Raw genomic sequence first — 27,742 nt, 5'->3', positions numbered from 1 at the left:
ATTTACCTATCAAAACTTTTTCTTCATAGTTTAACTGAATTTTGAGAGTGATATGCAGTAGCTGTCTACAGAAGAACTCTGTAAACTAAAGGTCTTGTGCCTATTTTATTTGAAGAAGTTGGCCAAGAGACTATTTACAATGCCATGTACCAGATAAGCGACTGAGTTCCTGTAGGTCTTTGGCTGTGGCTGTGAGGCAGGTCTGTCAACCCCACTCCCGAAAATGCCAGATTGTCATCTTAAACCGGTGGGTCATACAGTCTGTTACAACTGTCCAACTCTGCCATTGCAGCAGGACAGTCGCCATAGACAATACTAGAACACAGGTGACGGCGTCCCGAGAAGCCCCGATTGACAAAGCGGCAAGCAGAGGGCTACATGTGACCCGCATGTCGTACTCTGCCTGTCCCTAATCGAAGGTGGAATGATTGGGATATGTGTATTTGATAAAGCCTGGGGATGTCAGATTTGAGATATGATGAACGCTATTCAAATATTACACATTTTAGAACTACAGACATTTCTTTCTTAACGTCCATGAGCATTGCTTGGAATAGCACCTGGTATGATTTGGACATCGGAATCTCCAGAGTACAAAGGAGCTCCAATCTTAAACCTGTCTCAAAGTAAAATTTGTATGTAAATGGGAGTGGTTAGGTATGATTTGTATCTAGTGTCAGTTAATGAACTGTGTGTCGTATTGTCTCTTTCCATACATAGAAAACTTTAAAGAGACACTTGCAGATATTCTAACGCATCTTTGATCATATAGTGATAATAACGTCTTGATGGGCGTCACAAAAGTAACACCTGCTTGTTATTAGGGACTGTTGAATGTAACGGGCTCAACAGGGGTTGGGACCACCCAGAAAGACATTATGTGGCACATGACTGTGTATTCAAATTAGGTTGGAACACGTTTGAAAAGCTTGCTGATATTAAATCCAAAGACTTTAAATTAACCCTGATTTGTTGTTCCTCACTCTTGTATGTACACTTAATTGAAAAGGTATACATATCTATTTTGTTTGGAGGGGAAAGGGTTTAAATAAATCTGCCTTTAGTTTCAGTGTAAATTAACTTTTCTTCATGGCTCGAATTTTAGAGAAGTGATAATTAAAACATTTCTACCTAAACAATTGCACTTTACAGGTGGGCAAAGGTTTCCCAAACAGGTCATGCTTTTTCATCGCTTTCCAATATCTTTTAGATATTTACCCTAGGTTGTGCATGAGAACAAGAGTGAATTCTACATACAATCTCTGAAGAGACTTGCCTTTTGAACGATCTTTCATTAAGTGGTATATTTAACCACTTCTGCTTACCGGCGAAGCCGATCGCTGGGGGCACAGTGGTTACCCATTGGGTTGTGATCACAAGGTCCCGCATTTCGAAAACACCAGGTGCTCCTCAGGAGAAAGACCGGGCTTTCTACTCCCTAAATAGTTACACCTGTGGAAACTCACAGGGGCCATTGCACCCGCCCCTATCGGCACGCCACGAGTCAGAATTGACTCGCTGGCAGGGAGTTGGGTTTTTCGGTATTTCCAGGAGAAAGACGAGGCTTTCTGCTCTCCTGAAGAAGTTCCAGAAACCCACGGCGATGGTTCTACCCAGGCCTGTAAGGATTGTTCTTAGTGGGCATCAACTCCATGACGTGAGTTTGGTTTTTGATTCTTTGGTTCCCAGCAAGCCAAAATTCAACTCCAGTTCCAAATACAATAACCACAAATAAATTGTGAGAGTGCAGATACCCCAAAGTGGACATTTCAATACTGTGAACTTCTTTATTCATGTATAGGACTAAAGTACTGGGCTAAAATTGTCTAATCCAAGGCAATTCAGAATCAACCAAACCCAATCCACTGCCACTGAGTAGATTTCGATTCATAGTAACCTTACAAAACAGAGGAGATGGTGCCTCGGGGAGCAGCCAACCTCTTCTTTCATACATGGTGCAGCTGGTGGGTTCAAACTACTGACCTCTTGTTAGCAACCCAGTGCATAACCCACCACCCCCTGAGGGCACCTTCAGAATCAGCTAATTGCTATAAATCACCCTGAATTAATATATATATTTTAATCATTAGCTCATAAACCAAAAAAGTTTTCAGTCTCTTATTTGTTGTTTATGCATTATAAGAAGTTACGTATTGTGCTGTTTATTGGGATTTCAGCTGCCCACCTGTAAAAGCTGAGAAACTAATATATTTTGTATCTCTTTGGTGAAAAAGATATGTAACTTTGTCTGACCTTCTCACCATTCCCATGTGTCTATTTGCTCTGGAGTGGAGACCAGGACCTGGGTGGCTACTTCCCTTGAACATGGCCAAGTTACCGGCTGTGAGTCCACTTTCTGCAAAGCCACGCCACTCCCCAGCTCGCTGGGTTTTACTCCCATGTTACAGAATTCTAAGTGAAGAGATAGAAAAAGTTATTGATGCCTAGAAAAAAATAACACACTGTTCTGTTAAAAGCAATACAAGTTCCTTTGTGCCTACAAGATTCAAGTTAGAAGTCTACAAAAAAAAAATGAGAGATTTCTATTTTTGCTGGTGCCTGATTTGTTTCCTAGAAACTTCTAAAAATTGTTAGGTTGTATATAGGTAACTTGGTGATGACAACTTGACTTTTGTTTATATGAGTATACATTTCTTAATTATGTTAATTTATGAAATTGCATTCAGGAAAGCTAATGCATGCACATTACATCTGAGAGATAAGAACCTTTTCTTTACTTTGCACTTAAGGAGTAATTTGTAGTCCTTACCATCTGGGGCATCTAAACGAGTCTTCATGCAGAATCCTGGTTTTATTCCATGTTGGGGAGAAAGTTCATCTGATTTTTTCCTTCACTGATTACAAAGATCAATTTTTAAAAAGACTCCTTAAAATAATTAGTATTTTATGCAGTCTATAGGGATTTAGGAAACATGTTTCTTATTGCTTGTGGTATTTTGTTTTTCAAGTAAGCAAAGGGTTGATTTTGCTTTCAAAAGATGAGATTTCTGATGTGTCTTGAAGGCAGAGCATGATTGTTGTCTTTTTCATTTTTAATTCATCTTTTTGGCTTTCCCTGGCACATCATACAATTCTGGCATAGGAAGAAGGGTTTGCAGCCATCGCCACAGTCCCCTGTGGCACACTCTCTTCCGTCTCGTGCCCATTGGTGTGACTCCTTAACTGCCCCACCGCCCCTTCCATGCCCCCAGGAAACGATCACTGCAGTCACTGTCTTCATCAATCCCGGCTTTCCTGTAACAAAAGGACAAGGGAGGAAGGAGGGCAGGAAGGACCCAGCAACCTTGATCATATAAAACAATAAAAGATCTCAATCGAAGAAAAAGGAAATAATATGAAAAAATTTTTAATTAAAAGACCATTTTATTGGGGGTTCTTACAGCTCTTATAACAATCCAGACACCAATGGTATCAAGCATATTTGTACATATGTTGCCATCATTATTTTCTAGACATTTACTTTTTCTTTAACATTTTATTAGGGGCTTATCCAACTCTTATCACAATCCATACATATACATACATCAATTGTATAAAGGACATCTGTACATTCTTTGCCCTAATCATTTTCAAAGCATTTACTCTCCACTTAAGCCCTTTGCATCAAGTCCTCTTTTTCCCCTCCCTCCCTGCTCCCCCTCCCTCATGAGCCCTTGATAATTTATAAATTATTATTTTGTCATGTCTTGCCCTGTCCGACGTCTCCCTTCACCCCCTTTTCTGTTGTCCGTCCCCTAGGGAGGAGGTCACATGTAGATCCTTGTAATAGGTTCCCCCTTTCCAACCCACTCACTCTCTACTCTCCCAGTATCGCCTCTCACACCCCTGGTCCTGAAGGTATCATCCACCCTGGATTCCCTGTGCCTCCAGCTCCTATCTGCACCAGTGTACACCCTCTGCTCTATGCAGACTTGCAAGGTCAAATTTGGATCATGGTAGTGGGTGGGTGGGGGTGGGGGAAGCATTTAGGAACTGGAGGAAAACTGCATTCTTCATCAGTGCTACATTGCACCCTGACTGACTCATCTCCTTCCCTAGACCCCTCTGTGAGGGGATCTCCAGTGGCTGACAAATGGACTTTGGGTCTCCACTCTGCACTTCCCCCTTCATTCACTATGGTAAGATTATTTTTTTAATGATGCCTTATACCTGATCCCTTTGACACTTCATGATCGCACAGGCTGGTGTGCTTCTTCCATGTGGGCTTTATTGCTTCTGAGTTAGATGGCCACTTGTTCACCTTCAAGCCTTTAAGACCCCAGCCACTATCTCTTTCGATAGCCGGGCACCATCAGCTTTCTTCACCACATTTGCTTATGCACCCATTTGTCCTCAGCGATCGTATCATGGAGGTGTGCAGCCAATGATATGATTTTTTGTTCTTTGATGGCTGATAACTGATCCCTTCGAGACCACGTGATCACACAGGCTGGTGTGTTCTTCCATGTGGGCTTTGTTGCTTCTGAGCTAGATGGCCGCTTGTTTGTCTTGAAGCCTTTAAGACCCCAGTCACTATCTCTTTTGATAGCCAGGCACCATTAGCTTTCTTCACCACATTTACTTGTTCACCCGCTTTGGCTTCAGCAGTTGTGTCGGGAAGGTGAGCATCATAGAGTGCCAATTTAATAAAAGAAAGTATTCATGTATTGAGGGGGTGCTTGAATAGAGGCCCAAGGTCCTTCTGCCACCTTAATACTAAACCTGTAAATATAGACACATAGATATTTTCCCCATCCTCATATATATATATATTTGCATGTACATGTCTTTGTCTAGACCTCTATAAATGCCCTTTGCCTCCTAGCTCTTTCCTCCATTTCCCTTGACTTTCCTCCTGCCCCACTATCATGCTCCGTCCCCACCTGGGTTACAGCTATACCTCTTCTTTACGTTACCTTACCCTTGATCATTCCCTACCAGGCCTGCCATTCCCCCCCCCCCCCATATGAATAATTTTAAGGTCAATTGAGTCCAGAGGGTGGCGCAATGGCACGGGGTCACATTCCACTCCAAGTGGAGCTGCTAAGGACCTCTTGACATGGTTGTTTGTCTGGTGTTAGGGCTGTTCACCTGCCTAGTCTGTGGGCAGTGGGATTCCCCGGATTCGCTCTGCCTCTGCAAATGGATCTGGGGTTTCCACAGCTTCCCTAGCTTTTTGTAGATCGGGTGTTTCTTCCTCTGGGTTCGGGCCTTGTTGTCTACAATCCTTGCATCCCGTGTGCTAGTTTGCTTCTTCTATGCAGAATGAGCTGACTCCCGTTTAGACAGCTGCTTCTTTTTGAGACCAGCCTTGAAGACCCCAGATGCTATTTTTTCTGATGGCATCTGATGTCCTCGCCATGCTTTGATATGGCACCCTGATCTTCAGTGCGCCCTGGAGGGTGAGAGCTAGGCAAGGCCATGCCACAGAGCTCTTCTTATGTTAAGGCTCAAAATCCATTCCTGGTTTTGAAGACGCCCTGGACCTGATTCTTGTGAGGAGAGTGCTACCATTACGGCTGTCCAGCCCTTACGTCTTCACAGAGATCCTTTCCTCTGCCTGCTGATGGGGGGAAAGACTTCCCAGAACACAATTGAATCCAAGACGCCGATTCTCATCCTACTTGCCAGGGATGGAGTCACAGTAGCTGACACCCAAACTTCTCCGAACTTGGGAGCAGCACAGACCAGGAGAAGAAACAGCTCCGAGCTTCACCAGATGCCACTTTGAAATGTGCTCAAGGAAAAACCGCCCTAGGTACCAGCTTGGGTGTTAAATAAATAATATCTATGCCTTTTATTCTCTCATCTTATGACTTATTCTAGTATAGCCGAAGTCCACACCAAATCTGATTTTGCCTGTCTCTGAAAATTAACCTCGGCTATGGACTCTTCTTTGTCCTCTGGGAAGCCACAGAATGATGTCCGGGACAGTGTCCAAAAACAGTACAGCAGGAGTGCCTGGGGCGGCACCATCCCTGTAGCAGGTGACCAGGTGCATCTGGTTAGAATTGGGCCCTTGGGATCAGCCTTCAATCTGAGGAACACTGAGAAGCCACAGTATCTTTACTTTGCTTTGCAGCTGGGAAATATCCTTAACCTAAAATGCTAAGGCTCGTTCAGCTGTGCCTGAGTCCGCATTCACACTAATCATTTTCAATATTAAGAAAGAGGAGATGAAAGCTTTCCACTCTGCGTCTACAAAATACAAATTGACCATTTGTTTTTTAAAAAATTGTTATTTGAAACATTCAGTATCATGCCAAAGAAATATGCCTGCTTGGGTGGGTGGGGGAGGGGTATGAGAACACCTTAAATGCATGGCTATTATGGAAGGTATTTCATCGACTATAATGCTTCCTGAGGCAGGTGTGTAACAGGCAAAACCCATTATACATGCCTATTCCACCTTCCTACAGATAGGACCGTAGGATGAAAACTGGCATTCGGCCATGGCGTGACACTGAGCCCCTCCGTGTGAATGTTTTATAGGGTCTTGGGATTTGTGTGTGAACATCATGCTCACACAGCAGAGCTTGCCTGAGACATCAGGCTCTTGTTTCTCCAGAAGTGCTGCTATCTTGCCCAGAGCATTCGGTTATTTATTGCAATGTATATCAGATATGACACTTGTATTAGGAAACTTTGTTATCAAACAGTTCTAATGCTCCATTAGTGTTTGAATACATTTATATTTATTATTTTCAAACTAAACAGAGAAAATTCCCTTATTCTCTTTCAGTGGATTAAGAATAAGCATCTGGGCTACCAGTGGGGACTGCGTGGTTCTAGTGAGATTCTCATCAGCCAGTTAGACTTTAAAATATTTGTAGTAAGAATTGAAAATATGAAGATATGACAAAATAATAATGACTTGTAAATTATCAAGGATTCATGAGGGAGGAGGCACTAGGGAGGGGAGGGGAAAATGAGCTGATGTTTTGAGAATGTGCTTGACACAATGGACGGATGTATGGATTGTGATAAGTGTTGTATAGGCCCCAATAAAATGCTTTTTTTAAAAAAGAACTGGCAAATATGAATCTACTGTTTTCATGTCACTATATTTTGGAAACAGTTTAAAACATACGTTAGCTCCTTTTAAATTGGCCATTGTTTTGAAGTTCTTGCTTGTCTGGTAGAATATATTTATTTTACCAGGTGACCTTCCCCTCCGCCCACCCAACATACACACACAACTAAACTCAATGCCATGAAGCTGATTCAGACACATGGCAACCCTATAAGACAGGGTAGAACTCTACAGAAGTAGAAAGCATCCTCCTCCTCGGATTGACAGGTTGTTCCAAAGTGCAGGCCTTAGATTTAGCAGCCCAACACGTAACCACTGCACAACCAGGGAACCTTGCACCAGGTCATAAAACCTACAAAGTCTCTGCTCCTAGTCTGTGGGACATGCAATCCATCTTCCAGTGGGAGATATCAATACAGATTTTCTTGGATGCTTACAGCGTTTTGGCATTTTCCACTGTATAATTTAGGAAAATTCTACAAACTATGGACTCTTCAGAGCAAATCAGGAAAACTTGGTAAAACTGGCCACTTGAGCCTGAACATAATCATTCATTTAACTAAGAGCCTGGCTATACTTTCTCTCTGCTAGTGAGCTAAGAACTAGACTTAATTTGGCTTTGGAGGAAAGAGTGTAGCGGTAAGTCAACAGGTGAAGAGAGTTTGTAGTGATGAATTCTTCCACAGGCAGTTATACCTATTAACTGATGCAAGCCAGGTTAATTATTCCAACAATGGTATTTGCCATCAATACAATGTGGCAACATTGGCATCTAAGACCAAATGGTAACTGAAAATAAGAAGAGTATGGTGCCGCTGACCAATAGATCGGGGGTTCAAACCCGCCAGCCGCTCTGGGGGGAAAGGGTGAGGCTACCAGCTCCCATGTAGGTCTACAGCCCCAGAAACCCTTTACAGGGTCATGATAAGTTGGAATTGGTCTGATGGCAGCGAGTTTTGTGTTTTGGTTTGTTAAAAGTAATATAAGTTTTCGTGTGCCCTAAAGATTCCATTTAGAAGTCCATTAAAAACATGAGCGATTTCTATTATTGTTATTGCTGTTGCCTGATCTTCCGTTTCCTAGAGACCTTAACAATCTGTTGTGTTGTATTCAGGTGTGACTGTAAGAAGCCCGTACGTGCAGCCATCAGTTCACGTTAGGTGCTTTTCAGGGAGGAGAGGCGCCCTAGTGATGTAATGTGCCACTTGCTGGGCTCCGAACATCGGGACCAGCAGTTTGAACTCCTCCGTTGCTTTGTGGGTGCAAGATCGGCACTCCCAGAAGGATTTCAAGCCTCAGCACCCCGGTATGGGGGCACTGAGCTTGACTAAGCCCAGTTGTAGTTTTAGCTTTGGGTTGGACGCTCCGTGAGTAGGTGGGGTCGGGGTGGGTGGGGGTAGCATCTTCTTGGCATCTCACCCAAGGGTTCCTGGAACCATGTAAACAAACAAAGTTATTGAAGGTCATTTTCCAAGCCCGTTACTGTAATCACAGCGATCGGTCCACTGTCTGTCTCTCTTCCTTCCCCTTATTCTAACAGACCGACAGAAAGCCGTTAAAGTCTTTGAATGTCATTTTAGTCGCTAAAACTACCAAGCCTGCAGTTATAGATTGGACCGTGCAAAAATAATCTCACTCAGTCTCTTCATTGTACAAATTAAGTACAATTAGAAATTAGTAAGAGGAGGCTCCAGGATGACAAACGGGTACCTTGCCGCGGTGCTGTAGGAGTGCCCGTGAGCTAAGTAAGGCACATCGCTTCTTCAGTGGGACCCTGGTTTCCCTTTCGGAACCTTTTTTTTGAAAGTAGAAATTGCCTTAACCACTAGCTGGTAAACATGCTTCAGCTAAACCGAACAACAGTAATTGTTCAGGTGAGCTGTGCTGAACAATAAAAGTTAGAGAGCAAGACCTCTCAGAATTGAGGGCCAGACAGGACTATAGGGATCCAGAAGAAATTTCCTTCTTCACCAGTGGATCAGGGGCCCAGGCAGAACCCATGAAAGCTAATGGCTGCTGCAGGACAGTGCTGGGTGGCTCAGAGAAATTGGGGGTGTTTGATAAGGGATTAAGCAGAGTGTGTCAGGAAAGGAGGACTCTACGTGACCTGGTTATTGGTGTCAATTTATATCGGGAGTACGTAAAAGTATTTTGGCTAGCCATCCACCCACAGGATGGCAGACTGATTCCCAAAATGAAGGTCAGGGGAGTCCCAAGGGAACATCCAGCCCCTATAGGAATGAAAGCCTCTCTACTTCATTGTGATTGTGACGAGCAGCACTGTGTTTTTAGATGCTGTTGAATCAGCTCTAACCCACAGCTGATATATAACCTCATATATAACAAAACAAAATAGTTCCCAGTCCTGCTCCATCTTCCCAACTCACTGCCATTGAATTCATTCTGATGCGCAGCGACCTTCTAAGACAGAGCAGAACTGGTCCTTTGGGTTGTGTCGATCTTTACAGGAGCAGAAAGCCTCATCGTTCTGTGGAGCAGCTGGTGGGTTCTCTGACCTTGTGGTTAACAGCTCAGTGCATAGCCCCCATGCCACTGGAGCTCCTTTGTAATATCTTAGAGGGTTCTTAAAAATGCTTTCTAGCTACTTCATGTAGTTGATAAAATTAGGTCTTTAAAAAAAATCATTTTATTGGGGGGCTCATACAACTCTTTTTTTTTACCTTTGGTTATGTGTATTTTTTTCTTTTTTTACATTTTATTAGGGACTCATACAACTCTTATCACAATCCATACATACATCAATTGTATAAAGCACACTTGTATATTCATTAGCCTCCTCACTCTCAGAACATTTGCTCTCCATGTAAGCCCCTGGCATCAGCTCCTCATTTTCCCCTCTCTCCCCAGAACCCCCTCCCTCATGAACCCTTGATAATTTATGTTATTATTTTGTCAAATCCTACACTGTCTGGCGTCTCCCTTCACCCCCTTTTCTGTTGTCCTTCCCCCACGGAGGAGGTTATATTTAGATCCTTATAATCGGTTCCCCCTCTCTACCCCCTCTACCCTCCCTCCACTCTCCTGTCATCGCCACTCTCACCCCTGGTCCTGAAGGGATCATCTGACCTGGATTCCCTGTGTTTCCAGTTCCTATCTGTACCAGTGTACATCCTCTGGTCTAGCTGGATTTGTAAGGTAGAATTGGGATCATTAAACTGGATGGGGAGGAAGCATTAAACAACTAGAGGAAAGGTATATGTTTCATCGTTGCTACACTGCGCCCTGACTGACTCGTCTCCCTCCCATGATCCTTCAGTAAGAGGATGTCCAGTTGCCTACAGATGGGCTTTGGGAACCCACTCTGCACTCCCACTCATTCACAATGCTATGAGTTTTTGTTCTTTGATGCCTGTTACCTCATCCCTTCGACACCTCATGATCACATAGGCTGGTGTGCTTCTTCCATGTGGGCTTTGTTGCTTCTGAGTTAGATGGCCACTGTTTACCTTCAAACTTTTAAGACCCCAGACACTATATCTTTTGATAACCAGGCACCATCAGCTTCCTTCACCATATTTTCTTATGCATCTTTTTGTCTTCAGAGATCATATCATAGAGGTGAGCACACAATGATGTGAATTTTTGTTCTTTGATGCCTGATAACTGATCCCTTTGGCACCTTATAATCACACAGGCTGGTGTGTTTCTTCCATGGGGGCTTAGTTCCTTCTCAGCTAGATAGCTGCTTGTTTATCTTCAAGCCTTAAAGATCCCAGACGCTATATCTTTTGATAACTAGGAACCATCAGCTTTCTTCACCACATTTGCTTATGCACCCACGTTGTCTTCAGCGATTGGGTTGGGAAAGTGGGCAACATGGAATGCCAGTTTAATAGAACAAAGTGTTCTTGCATTGAGGAAGTACTTGAGTGGAGGCCCAATGTTGATTTGCTACCTTAATACTAAACTTTAAATATATGCACATAGATCTATTTCCCCATCCTCATATATAAATATACTTACATATGAACATGCCTTTATTTAGACCTCTATATGCCCTTTGCCTCCTAGCTCTTTCCTCTATTTCCTTTGACTTTCCTCTTGTCCCACTATCATGCTCAGCCTTTATTGGGGTTTCAGTGATTCCTCTCAGTTACATTATTCTGGATCATGCCCTGCCAGACATCCTACACCCTCCTCACCACCGATTTAGATCACTTGTTATTCCCTTATCCCTGGGTTTGTTAATACCACTTCCTTTCCCCCAACTTCCCCCTCTCCCATGTCCCCCCAGAACTGTAGGTCCCGTTGTATTCTCCTCCAGATTGTTCATCCAGCCTACCTTATTTAGAGAGACCTGCGGAGATAATAACATGCACAAAAACAAGACAGAGCAAAACCAAGCAACAAAAAAACCCACAATAACAACAAAAAGCCAATGAAAAATAAAACAAAAAAACACAACACAACAAAAAAGAAAAGCAGATAGTTAGTTCAAGGACTGTTTGTTCGCCTTTAGGAGTATTTTCCGGTTGAGTGTGATGGGGTGCCTCAAAGTGTGTTTTTGGCATTCCCTGGGGACTTTGTTGCTCTGTTCCCCTTCCTGTTCTGGTTCCTGCCCTTAGTGTTTTGCCTCAGTGTTGTGGGATCAGATCAGGTACAGTTCCCATATTGTGTCAACAGTGTTGTCCCCTGTGGGGCTATGGGTCAGTGAGGGATGTCCTGTCTTATAGTGGGGCTGGCTTATGGTCTTCTCTGTGGATTGGCTGATCTGAGCGGGAATATTGTCATCACCTCTTGGTGGACCAGGATGTGCTCCACTCTCTCTTTCTCCCCCTTCATTTGCTACTGTGTGCTCTGATCACACATGTCCCTGTCCCTGAGCTGCAGCTTCAGTGCTGTCCTCTGAAATAAATTCTGTCCCTCAGACCTCTCCACTGGTCCCCTATTCTATACCGGCACGTTGCATTCACATCTTGGGGCACTGGGTTGAAGTCTGGTCCCTCTTTTCCTGTGGAGATATAAACAATACCCTCCCCTTGTGTGAGTTAGTGCCCTGTTCCCCTGCTACCAATTTTTTTTTCCTTCCCACACCCTTCCTTTTTAGTTTGCTACCATATGTATCCCTAGATTTGGGTTGGCCCCTACCATACTACCTGGTCCTGCCCCCAGGAATGTTTGTATACAGTAACATTTTCCGTATGCCCCTTTTGCATTTTTTTAAGCTTACCTCAGCGGACTCATGTTGTACATGTCCTTTTGTGCTTGGCTTACTACGCATAACATAATTTCCTCCAGTTCTTTCCATGCAGCAATATGCTACATGTGTTTATGACTGCTTTTTAGCGATGTGTAGTACTCCATTGTATGTATGTACCACAGTTTTTAATCCACTCATCAGTTGATGGAAATTTGGGTTGTTTCCAACTCCTTGCAATTGTGAACTGTGCTGCAATGAACATTGGAGCACAGATGTCTGGCTGTGGCTTCTTGCCTTTTCTGGGTATATGCCCAGTAGGGGGATTGCTGTTTCTTATGGTAGCTCAATTTCCATTTGTTTTAGATATTGCCAAACCGATTTACATAGTGGTTGTACATACTTACAGGTCCACCAGCAGTGGATGAGAGGCCCTGTCTCTCCACAGCCCCTCCAACACTTGCTGCTTTCTGATTTTTGGAATTGGGCTACCTTTGAGGGTGTCAGGTGGTATTTCATTGTTGTTTTGATTTGTATTTCTCTTATGGCTAAAGATCGGGAACATTTTCTCATATTTTTATTGACCATTAGGATTTCTGCCCCTGTGAAACTTCTGTTGAGGTCCTTTGCCCACCTCCTCAGTGGGCAATTAGATTTTTTTCTTTTTGGAAGCTAGCAGGGTATTATAGACTTTAGTAATAAGGCTTTGTCTGATGTGTCATTGCTAGAGATGTTTTCCCAGTCCGTGGACTCTCTTGGTGAATTCTTCCTATGTATTACTCTCTTGGTGAACTCTTTCTATGTACACAGGTGCTTTATCGTCAGTATGTTCCAGTTGTCAATTTGTGCCTCCTCTGTGTTTGTGTCCTTCCGTATTTCAGATAGCCTATGTGTTCCCTGTGCCAAAATTCTCAAGTTGGTGCCAATTCCCTCATTGATGGCCCTAATAGTTTGGGGCTTTACTACAAGGTCTATGATCCACCTCAAGTTTATCTTTGTGCATGGAGTGAGATAAGGGTCTTGCTTCATTTTTCCACAGGTAGATATCCATTTTTTGCAGGACCACTTGTTAAATAGGGCATCTGCTTCCCATTGGATATTTTGGGGGCCCTTATCAAAAATCAATTGTCTGTATGTTGATGATTTTCTTTCTGGATTTTCAGTTCTTTTACAGTGGTCTGAGTACCTGTCGTTATACCAATACAATGCAGTTTTGACAACTGTGGCTGTATAATATGTGCTAAAGTCAGGTAAAGCAAGCCCTCCCACTGTATCCTTCTTCTTGAGGCATTCTCTGCTAATTCTGGGCTTCTTCCCTCTCCATATGAATTGATAATCAGTTTTTCCTTTTCTTTGAAGAAAGATGAGGGTAATTGTATCAGGATTGCATTAAACTTATAGAGAGCCTTGGGCAGAACTGATATCTTTACTATATTAAGCCTTCCAATCCACCAGCATGGGATATACTTCCATTTGTTGAGATCACTCTTGGTTTCTTGTAATAGTGTTCTATAGTTTTCCTCATATAGATCTTTTGTTCTTTTAGTCAGATATATCCCTAGATATTTCCATTTGTGCTTGGCTATTGTGAAGGGTACCACCTTTTTGATCTCCTCTTCTATGATCTTATCCGAGTTGTATAGCAGTCCAATGGACTTCTGTTTGTTGATCTTGGATCCTGCCACTCTGCCAAACACTTCTATTGCTTCCAGTACTCCCCTTGTGGAGCTTTTGGGATTTTCCATATATAAAATCATATCATCTGCAAATAATATTTATTTCACCTCTTCCTTCCCCAGATAAATACCTTTAATGTATTTTGTTTGCCTTATGCTGTTAGCTAAAACCTTCAGTACGATGTTAAATAAGAGTAGGGACAAGGGACATCCTTGTCTGGTCCCCTTTTTCAGTGAGATTGTGTTTGTCTTTTCTCACTGACTACCACATTGGCTGTTGGTTTTTCATCTATAGCTTTTATTGTCTTAAGAATTGTCCTTCCATTCCTATCTTCTCCAGTGTCTTAAACAGGAATTGGTGTTGGATTTTGTCGGATGTTTTTCTGCACCTATTGATATTATCCTGCGGTTCTTATAGTTTTTCATGTCAATGTGGCGAACAATAATAATGGTCTTTCTTATGTCGAACCATCCCTCCACCCCTGGTATGAATCTCATTGGTTATGGTGAAATATTTGTTTTATATCATTTTGTATTCTGTTGGCCAGTATTTTGTTAAGGATTTTTGCATCGATGTTCATTAGGGATATTAGTCTGTATTTTTCAATTGTGGGATCATTGCCTGGTTTTGATATGAGAGCTATACTACATTCCTAGAAAGAGTTTGGGGGTTTGCTATCTTTTTCTATGTTCTGGAAGACTTTGTGTAGGATTGGTGTTAGTTCTTCCCTAAATGCTTGGTAGAATTCTCCAGTGAAGCCATCTGATCCAGGGGATTATTTTGTTGGTAATCCCTTGATAACCTTGTCTCTTTCTTCTATTGTTATGGGTATGTTGAAATTCTTGATGTCCTTTGGGGATAATCTGGGGAGGAATTAATTTTCCAAGAATTTGTCCATGTCTTCCTTCCCAGTTGTTGAATTTATTGGAGTACAATCCTTCGTAGTACTGTGTAATTATCATTTTGATTTAATTAGGGTGCGTTGAACTGTTCCCTCATTCATCCCTCATTCTTGCTATTCAAATTTGTTCCCTCCTTTCTTTGGTTAGGTTTGCCAATGGTCTGTCAATTCTGTTTATCCTTTCAAAGAACCAACTTTTAGCCGCGTTACTTTTTTCCCATAGTTCTCTTATTTTCCCTCTCCTGAATCTCAGCCCTGATTTTTATTATTTTTTTTCTTTTGCTATTAGTAGGATTGTCCTTCTGACCCTGCTGTAATTGTTGTAAGTTTTGTACCAGCATATCAAACATGAGTCTCTCTTCCTTTTTCAGGTGTGCATGTATTGCTATGTAACTTCCTCTGATAACTGCCTTTGCTGTGTCCCATAAGTTTTGGTATTTTGTGTTCTCATTCTCATTGGTTTCTAGAAATTTCCTAATTTCATCTCTGATCTGTACCAATATGTACTCCTTTTGCAATAGAGAGTTATTAATCCTCCAATTGTTTGCTCTTGTTTTCTTCATCTTCCTTTTGTTGATTTTCAGCCTTATAGCACAGTGGTCAGAGAAAGAGATCTGTATGAAATCAATTTGCTTAAGAAGCTCTGTAAATATATATCAGGTAAAATTGTCTAATTGTAGTATTCAGCTCTCTAGCCTCCTTGTAGAGTTTCTTTCCCTGTGATCTATCTTTCTCAGAGAGTGGTGTGTTGAAGTCACCCACTATAGATGTTAAGGCTGTGATTTCTTTTTCACCTTTGAGAGTTCGGTTGGTGCATTCAATGGGTCTCTCCTTCAAGGAATATATGTTTATAATGCTTAGTGGCTCTTTGTCTACCATTCCCTTGTCTCTTTTTATTGTTTGTGCTTTGAGGTCAATTTTATCCGAGATTAGGATTGCAACCCCTGCTGTTTTTGAATTGCTGTTTGCCTAGTATGCCTTTCTCCAGCCTTTTATTCTCAGCCTATTATTGTCTGTAGCCTTGGGATGTGTCTCCTCTAGACAGCAGATTGATGGGTTTGTGTTTTCTAAGCCAGTCTACTAGCCTCAGTCTTTTAATGCCTGATTTCAGTCCATTGATATTCAGAGTTATTTTCTTCATCTGAGGACTCTGTGATGTCATCTTATACCTTTTGTGTTGGGTGTTTTCCTACCTTCCTTTCTTATTAGTGTATTCTGCATGTGTGTGTGCATCATTCTTGACTTCTTTCCATCCTTAAGCCAATGCTATTTTGGGTTCTGTTTTCTCTATGTTGCCCTTTGAATGAAGTTGTTCTAAGTGGCAATCTCTTATTTATGCTTGGTGAGTGTTGTTCTTCTGCCCATACTAGGATTCTTCTTTGAGTTTTTCCTTGTCTGGGAAGACTCTTCTCCATCTATCTGGATTGATAATCTGGCTGGGTATAGTATTCTTGGGTTTGCATTGTTTTCCTTCAATTTTTGGAATATGTTACTCCACTCTCTACTCTTCTTCATAGTTTCTGCTGATAAGTCTGACCATATTGTTATTTGGGAACCTTTATTTGTAATTTCTTGTTTTTCCCTAGCTGCTCTCATGATTTTCTCCTTTCCTCAAAGTTGGATAGTTTAACTATTATGTGCCTTGGTGACTTCTTCTTGGGATTCAGTCTAGCTGGTCTTTCAGACTCCTGAATGGTTACCTGGTTTTCATTAATTAAACTGGGGAAGTTTCCCTCCAAGAATTCTCTCACAATTGTTGCAGATGATTTCTTTGTTGTGTCTTCCTCTAGTAATCCAATTATTCTGATGTTGTTCTTCTTCATAGCATAAGACATAGCTTTTAGGTTTTCTTTAGCTTCTCTGATGATCTTATTAGATTTTTGTTCATGTTTGTTAAAGTCTGCTTGTCTGTCCTCTAAGTCACTGGTGTGATTCTCTACTTCCTCAGATCTATTCTCAAGACTGTGATTCTACTGCTGGTTTTTGTTATCTCCTCCCTAAGCTCTTGTCTTTCCCTTTGGTATGTGGACTTTAGCTCCGCTATCATTTCATCCTCTTTCTGTATTGTTTCCCTCATATCCTGTATGACTCTAAGCAGCATTCTGAAAATTTCTTTCTGTCACAGCTCAATATCTGCTTCTTCTATGCATGTTGTTAGGTTCAGGACATCTTCTCCCATTAACTTTTGTTTCTCCTGTTTTTTCCATTGATGTCGTTGGGCTGATTGCTGTTTGTGTTGCCTTGTTTAAGAGGAGCAAGGTACCATTTTCCAAGGAGTTGAGAACTGGCTGTCTCTGAGAGACTCGTAGGAATGCTTCTTAAAACTGCCTGCAGCTAATTTCACTATGGAATTAGCCTACCACTTTATCCTCCTGTGTCTTCCCTCTCAGGGGACTGCCCCAGATGACTGGTGGGTTGCCTGCTCGGGTGTAAAACACCATGAATGGTGGGCAGAATTGCCTTGGTCAGATAGATCACTGCAGAGGCTAGGCATTGGTTCCTGGAGTTGCTTGGAACGTTGGTGAGTGTTGGCCAAGCTACCTTAGACCTAGTGAGGCACTAAGGTAGGTGGGAGGAAGTTCCCTGAGTCATGTGGGACAACAGAGGAAAAGTAGGAGTTCTCCCAGCCATATAGGCAGGAATTCCCCAGTAAGAAGTTGGGCGGAGTATCCCCTGGTGGAGGTCAGCTGGGCTTTCTCTAGCCTCAGGCACATGGTGCAGCTCACCCAACTGGATGAGTGGTAGGCATAATTTCCCTAGGCTATGGGGGGTGGTCTAGAGGTCGGCAGTGGAGTGTGAGAGATCAGGGAAGAGACAAAGAAGATTAAAAAAAATTAAAAACTAGGTCTGCTGAGACTGGGGGGATAGAGAGAAAAGAGGGAAACAAAAGTAACAATATAGCTGAGTCCCGATCCCTGCCCTGGGGCTGCAACGGTATAATCCTTGCCCCTAGGTGGCAGTGGCAAGCTGTGGCTGTGTTGACATTAAGCCCCTGCACCTGCTCCGTGTGGTTGCGGCTCTGGCAGAGACAGTGGCGGGATTAAGGTTAATCCTTAATCAGACTCCACTGTGGTAACCAAAATCTCCCAGCCCCTCAAAACCCAGTTGATCTGTGCCTACTTATCTTTATGATGCTCCTCTTGATATCCAGCAGTGTCAAATTTCCTTCTTAGTAACTCTTCTGGGCTGATTTCTACGGAGTCCCTCTGGTATATGTTACTCAGTCACCATCTTCCCAGAAGTTTCAAATTAGGTCTTTAAAGACCTACAAATATTCTTTTATCTAGACACTTTAACTTGCCAGTTCATCTGAGTATGTGTTATCTAGAATAGCTATATGTGAGTAATTAGATAATAAATTTAGATAAATTACAGCAACTTGCTTCCCTGACAACCAGCTACTCTTTTTGGTTCCCTATTCATTGTTCTTACTTTATCTATTACAGAACCTTTGCCACATCAAAGTTTTACACATGTATAATTCATTGACAGCAATGACAGTAATCAGGTGTGCAATATTCCCTTTAGTTGAGGTGATTTTTCCATCACCTTCTTACATTTCTGTTGCTATTAGTAACCATCGAATCAGTTCCAACTCTCAGCCACCCTCCACACAACAGAACAAACACTGCACAGCCCTGTCCATCCTCACAACTATTCCTGTGCCAGAGCCCAGTCTTGCAGCTATGCTGTCAATCCATACCCTAGAGGGCCTTCCTCGTTTTCACTACTGCTCCACTTTGCCAAGAATGATGTCCTTCTGGAAGGGACTGGTCTCTCCCCAAAACATATCCAAAGTTTGTAAGACGAAGTCTCATCATGCTTGCCTCTAAGGAACACCCTGGCATTACTTCTTCCAAAGACATCAGTTTATCCTTTTAGCAGCCCATGGTATTTTCAATACTGATCACCAGCATAATTCAAATGCATCAATTCTTCTTCAGTCTTCCTTTTTTTAATGTCCAGTTTTTACTTATGAGGCAATTGAAAATGACATGGCTTAAACCAAGTATACTTTAGTACTCCAAGAAACATTCTTGCTTTTCAGTACTCTTAACGATTTCGTGAGCAGCAGGTTTACCTAATGCAAATGATCTCTTGACGGCTGCTCCCATGAGCACTCATAGTGGAGCCAAGGAAGACGAAATCCTTGGCAATTTCAATCTTTTCTCTATTTACCATGATGCTACCTCTCTGTCCAGTTGTCAGGATTTGGTCTTCACATGAGTTACCATTTGAAGGCTGCAGTCCTCGGTCTTCATCAGCACGTGCTTCAGTTCCTCCTCACGTTCAGCCAACAAGGCTGTGTCACCTGCACATCAAAGGTTGTTAACAAGCCTTCCTCTAATCCTGACGCCACATTCTTCATCATATACTCCATATACTTCTCTGATGATTTTCTCTGCATCAAGGTAGACTAAGTATGGTGAGAGGATTAAACCCTGGCCACACTGTTCCTGATTTTAAGCCATGCAGCTTTCCCTTGTTCTGTCCCCACAGCTGCCTTTTGATCCATATACAGGTTCCACATAAACATAATCAAGTGTTCTGGAATTCCCATTCTTCTCAAGGTCATCCATAGTTTGTTATGATCCACACATTCAAATGCCTAGGATAATCAATAAAACACACGTAAACATCTCTTTCTGGTATTCTGTTTTCAACCAAGATCCATCTGACATCAGAACTGATAACTCTTGTTCCACATTCTTTTCTGAATCCTACCTGAATCTCTGAACGTTATTATGTTCATTATTTACTGTCAGTCTCTTCCCATTAGTACATATAACAAAGACAGAAGTATTTGTCTTGTTTACCGAAGCATTGTTCAAAGCTTAGAACAATATCTAGAGCACAATAAATACCGAAAAAATATTTTAATGAATATGTGATTCTCGACTTCCCAGGATAAAATATAGAAAAAGTTCCCTCAGGTTTAATCCTTTAGTCTAACCAGTCTAACCACAGTCTGTTCATAGATCAGTTTGCGATATGCTTTTCTTTTTAATTATTTTTATCTTTACATGCATAAGCTAGAAGAGAGTAGTTTTCCTTAAAGTTTCAAGTGCAACACCATTAAAGCCAGTCTTGGCTTTTCAATCTCAAGAAATTCACTCTGGAAGAAATGTAGATCAAGTAAAAATGAACATATCACTAGAAGAGAGATGATATTTAGAAGCAACAGAAATCCCATATCATAACAAACTGTAGTCTGGAGATAAATCATCACCAGAGAAAGGTGACCTTGTCATTGTTTACCTTTCCATCTGGTCAAGAAGGGCACTCATTGCCTGGGATCCATTCTGATTCCTAGCCACCCTATAGAACAGAGCGAGCCTGCCCCTTGTGGGTTACTGAGACTGTAACTCTTTAGAACAAGTAGAAAATCTCACTTTTTTCCCTCTGAGCTGTTAGTGATTGTGAACTGCTGAGCTTGTAGTTAGCGGCCCTGCATGTAACCATACATACCAGTGATACTGGTGGTCAAGAAGCAGCCCCTTGAAATTAACTAAATTTACTAAAGTAAGAAGAAATTAAAGTAAGAAGAGCCTGTTTATTTTTTCTTTTATCAAATAGCTCTTTTCTTATGGATATGGACAGATACTGTTTAAAACTCAGGGCTTGCTTGTGTCTGGCCCAGAAGAAAAGCAAGTGCGTAGGATTCTTACTGTTAGCATCCCAGTGGACATAGTTCAAGAAAAGGATGGTAGACATTGAGATAAACATTATAAGCATCTATGAGATAGCAAAAAGTGAAAGAATCACTACTCTAAACCCTACTCTGTGGCTTCTCAGACCTCTTTGTAGACTCTCAGATCCCTGGGTCTGAAATTCTTTCCTTTTGACCTTAGTCTGTCTTCTCCAACAAATATGCCACACTTTGGGCTCAAACAAGACCTAAACTTCCAAAAGTCCCAACCACAACCAGGCATAGGAGTGCTCCCATTGAACCTGTAGTGCTCCATAAAGTATCTTCCTAACATCCAAATCCGTAAGAGCCCTGCTTTGTTTGAAGCCTTGCAGGAATGCCTTCTAGGCTTTCAAGATGAGTTCAAATTCCTTGGTTGAGTACAAAACAACCTTTATGATCTGGTCTATGTCCTAGAATTTTGGTATTCTTACCAGTCACAGGTTTCCTATGAGTTTTTCCTACTGTGGTGAAATTTCACAGTGTGGGAATTACATCTTGTTCAATTAGTCTTCCCAGTGCTTGGTCCATGGAGGTTCCAGGTAAATATTGGTTGAATGACTGAATGGTTGAATAGAAACGTTATATTGCTAAACTCTAATATGACTGTGTTTTTTCCTTACCTAAGGACTTCGGCATTACATTCCTGCACCACATTATAGCTGTTTTCTTGATCAGCATTTCCTATGTCAACAATATGACTCGCATAGGGTCCCTGATCCTTTGTCTTCATGAGTCAGCTGATGCTTTACTAGAGGTAAGAGTCGTGTCCTGTGGGCAAAAGAGGAAGAGTTTTTGCTTAGGGGGAATTGTGTTCATTTTAATGGTGGTGGAACAATTTGGAAAGGGATAATAATATTGGTTCAGAACATGTGATGCTAAATAGCAGGTAGGAAGCATGATCAATGTCGAGTTGGATCGTGCAGTGTTTCTTTGGGAGTTAAATCTGTAAAAATGAAACTTTTAAGTAATATATGAAGGTAAGTCAGAAAGTATTGCTACAAAATCATACGGACTTCCATGAAATAAAAACATCAAAACTATAATTTCACCACATATTCACTGTCTAGATCTTTGCACGTCTAAAGACAGTGCTTCCAGCTCACTACTTCTTTTCTGATGAATTCTGTGTGCTTTCAATTACACCTTGAGGGGCACAAATAGTGCAGGTTTTTCCCCTGCAAAAATTTTATTGGCACATAATTTACATATCATACGATTGAGTAATTCAATCATGCAGTCATATCAAGGGAATTGTACAATCACCATCACATCTATCTTACAGCATTCCCTCCCCACCGCCTCTGGTTAAATCACCTTCAATGTGAGTTTTGCTATCACGGTCAGTTCTAGTACTCCCTCCCTCCTCATTATCATTCCCTAAATCCCCTTTCCCTCCCCATCTCCCGCCCCCCACCCCTGCACCCCTATAACTCCTTGTATCAGTCATTATCATTGTACATACCTTCTCCTGTGCTCCCATGCTAGGAAACCCAACAGAAAACAATGAAAAACAAATCCATCACACTAAGGTGGTAAGGATAAGACCATATCAGTAATAAAGACAAAAATAAAAACAATGTGTGAGAGGGAGAAGACCCCCATCCACATTCCAAGAGCCAGGGAAGACATTGCTGTCATGGAACAACTACAGGAAGCGATACTTGCACCCAGAGCAGTTTCAGGTCCTGTCTTTTGGGAGGTCACCTGGCCAAGAACCATTCTTGTAAACATTCTTTGCGTTTGGGGAACAAAAGGACATTTGAAAATGCAAGCTGAGGGCTTTGGTGTGGATGAGGTATTGTTTACCAGTAAAATCCTCCTAAGGCAGCCCTTGCTAAGGACTGAGCAAGGACATTGTTCTGGTGGAAGGAAACAAATTCCTGAGCTCAACCTTCCCATCTTGTTTTTCTCACCAGTGCTGTTTTAAAAGTTGTTTAAGCTTCTTCCTCATAAACTCCTGTGATCTTCCCTTTCCCTTCAAGAAAAGCTGCCAAGATCACCACTTGGGAATCCCCCAAATATAGTTGCCCTTAATCAGCCCAGCCGATCCCGCTCAGGCACCGTTGTTTTGATTAGACTTACTTTTTCCTTACGGCATCTTAACGAGACTGACAAGTGTATGTATCTCTTAATCATGATCGCAGAGATGTATTTAAACACATTTTTTTAAAAAATGTACCGTTGTGTGTGTGACCTTGAGCCCTAGTATCAATACTTTTTGACTTACCTTTGGATAATCTTTTGTAAAAAAAAGTTCACCATGTTAGCATTATTTAACATAAAATGATGAAAACTTTTCTATGGCACACATACAGAATGATTCACACTAAGAAAGTCATTGTTTGAATAGGTAACATTTCTGTTTTAATTTTTCAGTTTGACACTAATTGATCTTGGTTAGTGTATATGACTCACTTTAATATTAATGGAACTATATTTTGGTGAAATTAAATAGTGGTTGTAAATTTTTTTGCATTTATATGCATAGTACATAAATATACACATCTTTATGTATATAGTAATAGAGTGTATATATATTGTGTGTTCCTAGTATTTTCAAAATGAAAAGTCTGTACAAATTTGAAATTATGTGTAAAAGCTATCATTTCAATGTATACAATTTTAAAGGAATAGTTTGGTTGTACTTTGATTAATTTTCTTAATAATCATATAGAATTTTAAGTGGTAAAAAGGGAAATCTTTTTCTAGCACATTTCAAAATATACAATCTGAAGGGCAGTTTTGATGCATTTAACCAGCAATTGTGGCCCCTGTGAAAAGTCATAGTAATGTCATATAATTAAAGTATTTTCACTGCACCCTTATAAATTTATGCACCTGGCAAAGATCAATACACCAAAGAATAAATTTCCTATAGAAAGGGACATTACAATTTGTATTTTGATTTTTAAGTCTGTTGGCCCTCGATGCTGTCATCTTTGAAGCAGCTACTGTTATTATGAATATAGAAGTGATCTCAAATAATAATCTGAAATTGTAATATAAGCAGAAATTTCATACCATAAATTGAATCTATATATAAAAGCAATTAGCCATGGCTTGAAGTATAGTTAGAACTTTATTTAAAACTCTGGTCTTTTTAATTCTAAGAGAGAGAAAAATTATCCTAACAGGCTGCAGGGTCAGATGATAGTTTGACTTTTGGTGAGATCCATGCTAAATTTTATTTAGCATTTTTTAGAAAGAGAAAAATAATCAATATGAAGATAATGTCTTGAAAATAAGTAGATAAGTTATCACTTGGGAAAATCCTAAGCATAATTAAAACAATAAATTCATTCAGCAATTTGAAAAGCAATCTTGTCCCATTTGCCATTGTTAGCATCTGTGGCAGTAGTGGCTGGCATGAAACTTAGCAAAGGCATGATTCAGAAAATGTTGGCTCAATTATTATATCATTTTTATCCAGAAACAAAAAATAGCGCACACACCCCAAAAAGCTCAGTGATGTGGCTCCAGGCCAGTGTCTGTCATCACCTGGACTCTCTTTGACATTTAACTGGTCCTGGAGCATAACTGTAAAGGATGTGCAAACTGATGACTCCTTGAGTTAGACGATCATGTCTTCTCAAGACTTGGTTTAATGCTTGGTTATTGGATACTTGTGGATTAATGGAAAATGGAAATGACATGTTTGATCTCAACCATAATGAAGTAGAAGGTTCTCTCTCTTGAGTAGTTTGTGCTTTTAATTCTCAAGTATTCATGAAATTAAAATTTCATATCCTTACCCTCCACTTCATTAAGAGATGATTCCCCACAAGGATACATTTCTCTCATCGCTATGTAACGCTATTAAATGATAGCTCTGGAGAAAACTGTCAGCAAGTCCTTCAACTTTGACTCAGCTAATTTAACGTTCTAAAAAGTTATGAAGTAGGAAGACACTTCCATGTGTAGCCCCTTGAGTGTGTGCTATAGATTCTACATTAAAAAATATGAAAAGTGAGGATCCAACAAAATTATGTTTCCATCTCCCCCGCGCTTAGTTACAATCTTCTGTAAAATTATGTCTACTCATCCGTATGGGAGAGTCAGAGATGGGATTTCTTCCCTGGCTAATTACTAACGTGAAAAAATGGTGACTTAGTAGCCGTGTGGGTAACAGTGCTCACTCAAAGGCAAGGAATTACCTGGCTCTTGCTTTGTATAGATTTACAATTGCTGTGCACTCTTACCTAAACCGGGGTGTTTTTATAGTTTCATGTATGTGTACAGGCTCGCTACCCACCGGCCCCATGAGCACATTCATTAGTGATAGAGCGCTGTTGGGAGCTGGTATTGAAGCAACAACAAAACTCCTGTACCTCACCTTTCACCAGGTTCAGTCAACACGTGTGCTCTTTGGAAGCAAACCAGGGGCACGTTTCTCAGGGTTCTCCTTCTACATTTGTATCTATGGTAGATGAAAAATAAGCCAAAAATAAGATGAAAAATAAGTTTAGTCTTAAACTACGTACTAAATTCTTGGTCCCAACCACATAGGGGGATTTAAAATGAAATCGCATCCTATTAACCATGATGAGCATATTTCTGGAAACCTAACTGTGCTGAAAGAAATTTGCTTTTTTTAAAGTGGTCACTTAGAGCTCTGTAATAAAATATTAGAATACTTTTACAGACACTTTGAACATTAGTGACTTTCATAAAAAAAAACAGCCTATTAATATAAAACTTTGAACAGTATACCTAAGTGAATTCATTAGGAGATATAGTAATAAATAACATGATCTTGACAGATTCTTCATTTCTAAGTTTATGAGCATAATCTTGCCAGAGTCTTTCTTGTGCCTGTGTAAAGAAAATGTGCAATGCTCGGAAGAAATGAGAAAAAATATATAGAGAAAGAATCTGTAAATTCTCTGAAGTAGAGGGGCCTTAGTGCAGTGTCTTGGCCTCATTCATGAATTAAAGGATCATTCAATTGTCGCTATTTTGACTCAGTATGCCAAATTTCTGTGTTGTTATCCTTGGCTTGCTAATGTAATCTATAATACAATAATTTATTTTCTCTTTTCCTGAAATCAGACACATAATTGAAATTCTCAAGTTACTGAATGTTTCATTAGATCTGTGACCGTCAGCAGTTTTCCTTCTGGCAAATGCTGCCTTTCACTCAACTTGAGGATAATTTATAAAGACGGTTTCATGCTGCATGCCGTTTCAAGTAGCAGGCCGCTTTATGCATCTGGCAAATGAAAACATAGAGGGGCTTCGTATGTCTTGAAAGACACTTGAGAGAAACATTCCCTGTTTACCAGTTTAATGAAATTAATACCTCACGTTCCTTCCTTTCATAGGCTTCCAAAATGGCAAATTACGCCAAGTTGCAGAAAATGTGTGACGTGGGGTTTCTTATTTTTGCCATAGTTTTTACCACGACACGGCTTGTCATCTTTCCTCTCTGGTGAGTATGCAGTCTCCTGTCCAAATAGATTTTATGAACGGTAACTTTTGAACTCCTCCAAATCCTTAGCAAAAAGCTTACAGAATGTGGGTTAGAGGCTCCCCCGGCCCCCGCTTAAAAAAAACCCACAAAACCACCTTGATTTTGTCTTTCAGAAGAAAGTTGTACTCTTACTTAATATTTTCCACAGGTTAATTTTAGAGGGATGTGGCTTACAAGAATTCTGAAGCCACGGAAGGCCATCCGCCATTGCAGGCACTGGTTTAGACTGTGAAACAGGAACCCAGTTCAAAAGGTGGGATTAAGAAAGGAATGTGCTGCAGCCACGTACATGCCAGAGAGATTCCTGAATCAGAGTTCTTGGAGACTTAACCCTAGACAGGCACCATCACATCCCCTGAGAACAAATTTACAAGTCATTGATGCCAAATCCAGACCCTACTGAATCAGACACTGGAAATGTGGCTGGCAATCCATCGGTGTTTTGAACCTTGAGCTGCTCACTGAAAGATCCACAATTCGAAACCACCCCCAGAGCCCCTGGGAAAAGATATAACTTTATACTCCCGTAAAGAATTCCAGTTTGAGAATCCCACAGGGGCAGTTCGACTCTAACATAATAGGGTTGCTATAGGGCAGAATCGACTCGATAACAGAGTTTAGGTTTGTTTGCTTGTTTTTTCATAGAGGTGAATCTGCTACATTTAAGGTCTGAGAACCACTGCCCTGTATAATCCTTCATATTGGCTATACTTTACAGGTAAATGGAAGCTATAACTTAAAAATAACAACAACAACAAACAAACCTGAAATTCTCTACAGCTTGTTGCTGTCTGGAGACTTTTCCTTTGGAGAACTTAGGAAAGGATGTGACCGATTTTTAAGAAATTTAGCAAACTTTTCTAGAGAGCAGGGATCAGCTGTGATGAATGCTCATTTGTATTTTGAGAACTGTTACTTGAACCACAAAAATAGTGCAAATGATTTAAACACTTCTATCCTAAAAGTTGGCAATTCAAACCCACCCTAGCAGTAACTCAGAATGTCCGACAATCTGATTCCATAAAGATTACAAGTACTCTACTTGGTGACACAGGCAACCCCGAGTTGGAATCGGCTTGATGGCAATGGAAATTTTTGTTGTTGTTTTTTACCTCACTTAAACTCATGAAGGAAGATTTTTTTTCCATTATAAAACATAATTTTGAATGGGAAATTGAGTTACTGAAAATTAGAGAATGCAAAGAAATGAAAGAATGAGATTATACCTTCACTTCCAGCGTGCCCCCCACCAAAAAAAACCAATAAAAATTGTTTTTTTTTTAAATAAATAACATCTATCATTGAGACACCATTAGCAAATTACTACCAACCACCACATACACACAGTTTCTCCTTGAGTTTTGTGGCCCTTTTGGACATTTATGAAAATCATTTCCAGGCAACAGAAGTGTGTATTAGCAACAGACATTTATAAAATCTCATTACGGATTTATATTAATGCAATTAGGAAACACTGAAGTAATTTTGAAGGTAGCGTTTCTGTAATGATTGCAATTCCTTCAGGGTTGGAGCACTTTCAGAATTATTAGCAGAACCAGTGGTAAGAATTTAAATAGATGGAATTGAAGCAAGGTCCAGGAAATATTTCTCTGAAGGATGTTAGAAAGTTTCCTACTAGGAGTTCTGAGAACCTGAGCACCTTGTGACTTGTCCCAATCTCACGGGTGAGTTGGCCCTGAGCTGGAAGTTTAATCATCCTTGGCTCGTGTGTAATAGCTCTCGAAGCGTGGATGGTAGTATGTTATCTGGAACAGTTGATGGAGGATGGTTCTGACTCATGACAACTCTTG

General features: G+C 40.9%; 1 protein-coding gene across 1 annotated transcript in view; it reads left to right on the top strand.

The window, feature by feature from the left end:
• CERS6 (ceramide synthase 6) overlaps nt 1–27,742 on the top strand; it is a 351,849-nt gene that overhangs the window by 277,470 nt on the left and 46,637 nt on the right. Inside the window, exons 7-8 of the mRNA XM_075529473.1 lie at nt 21,087–21,215; nt 25,783–25,889. Coding sequence (XP_075385588.1) covers nt 21,087–21,215; nt 25,783–25,889 — 236 coding nt within the window. The remainder of the gene's footprint in view (nt 1–21,086; nt 21,216–25,782; nt 25,890–27,742) is intronic.

Source organism: Tenrec ecaudatus, chromosome 13 (genome assembly GCF_050624435.1).
Source record: "Tenrec ecaudatus isolate mTenEca1 chromosome 13, mTenEca1.hap1, whole genome shotgun sequence".
NCBI lineage: Eukaryota > Metazoa > Chordata > Mammalia > Afrosoricida > Tenrecidae > Tenrec > Tenrec ecaudatus.
This window is presented reverse-complemented; position numbering and strand designations above follow the sequence as displayed.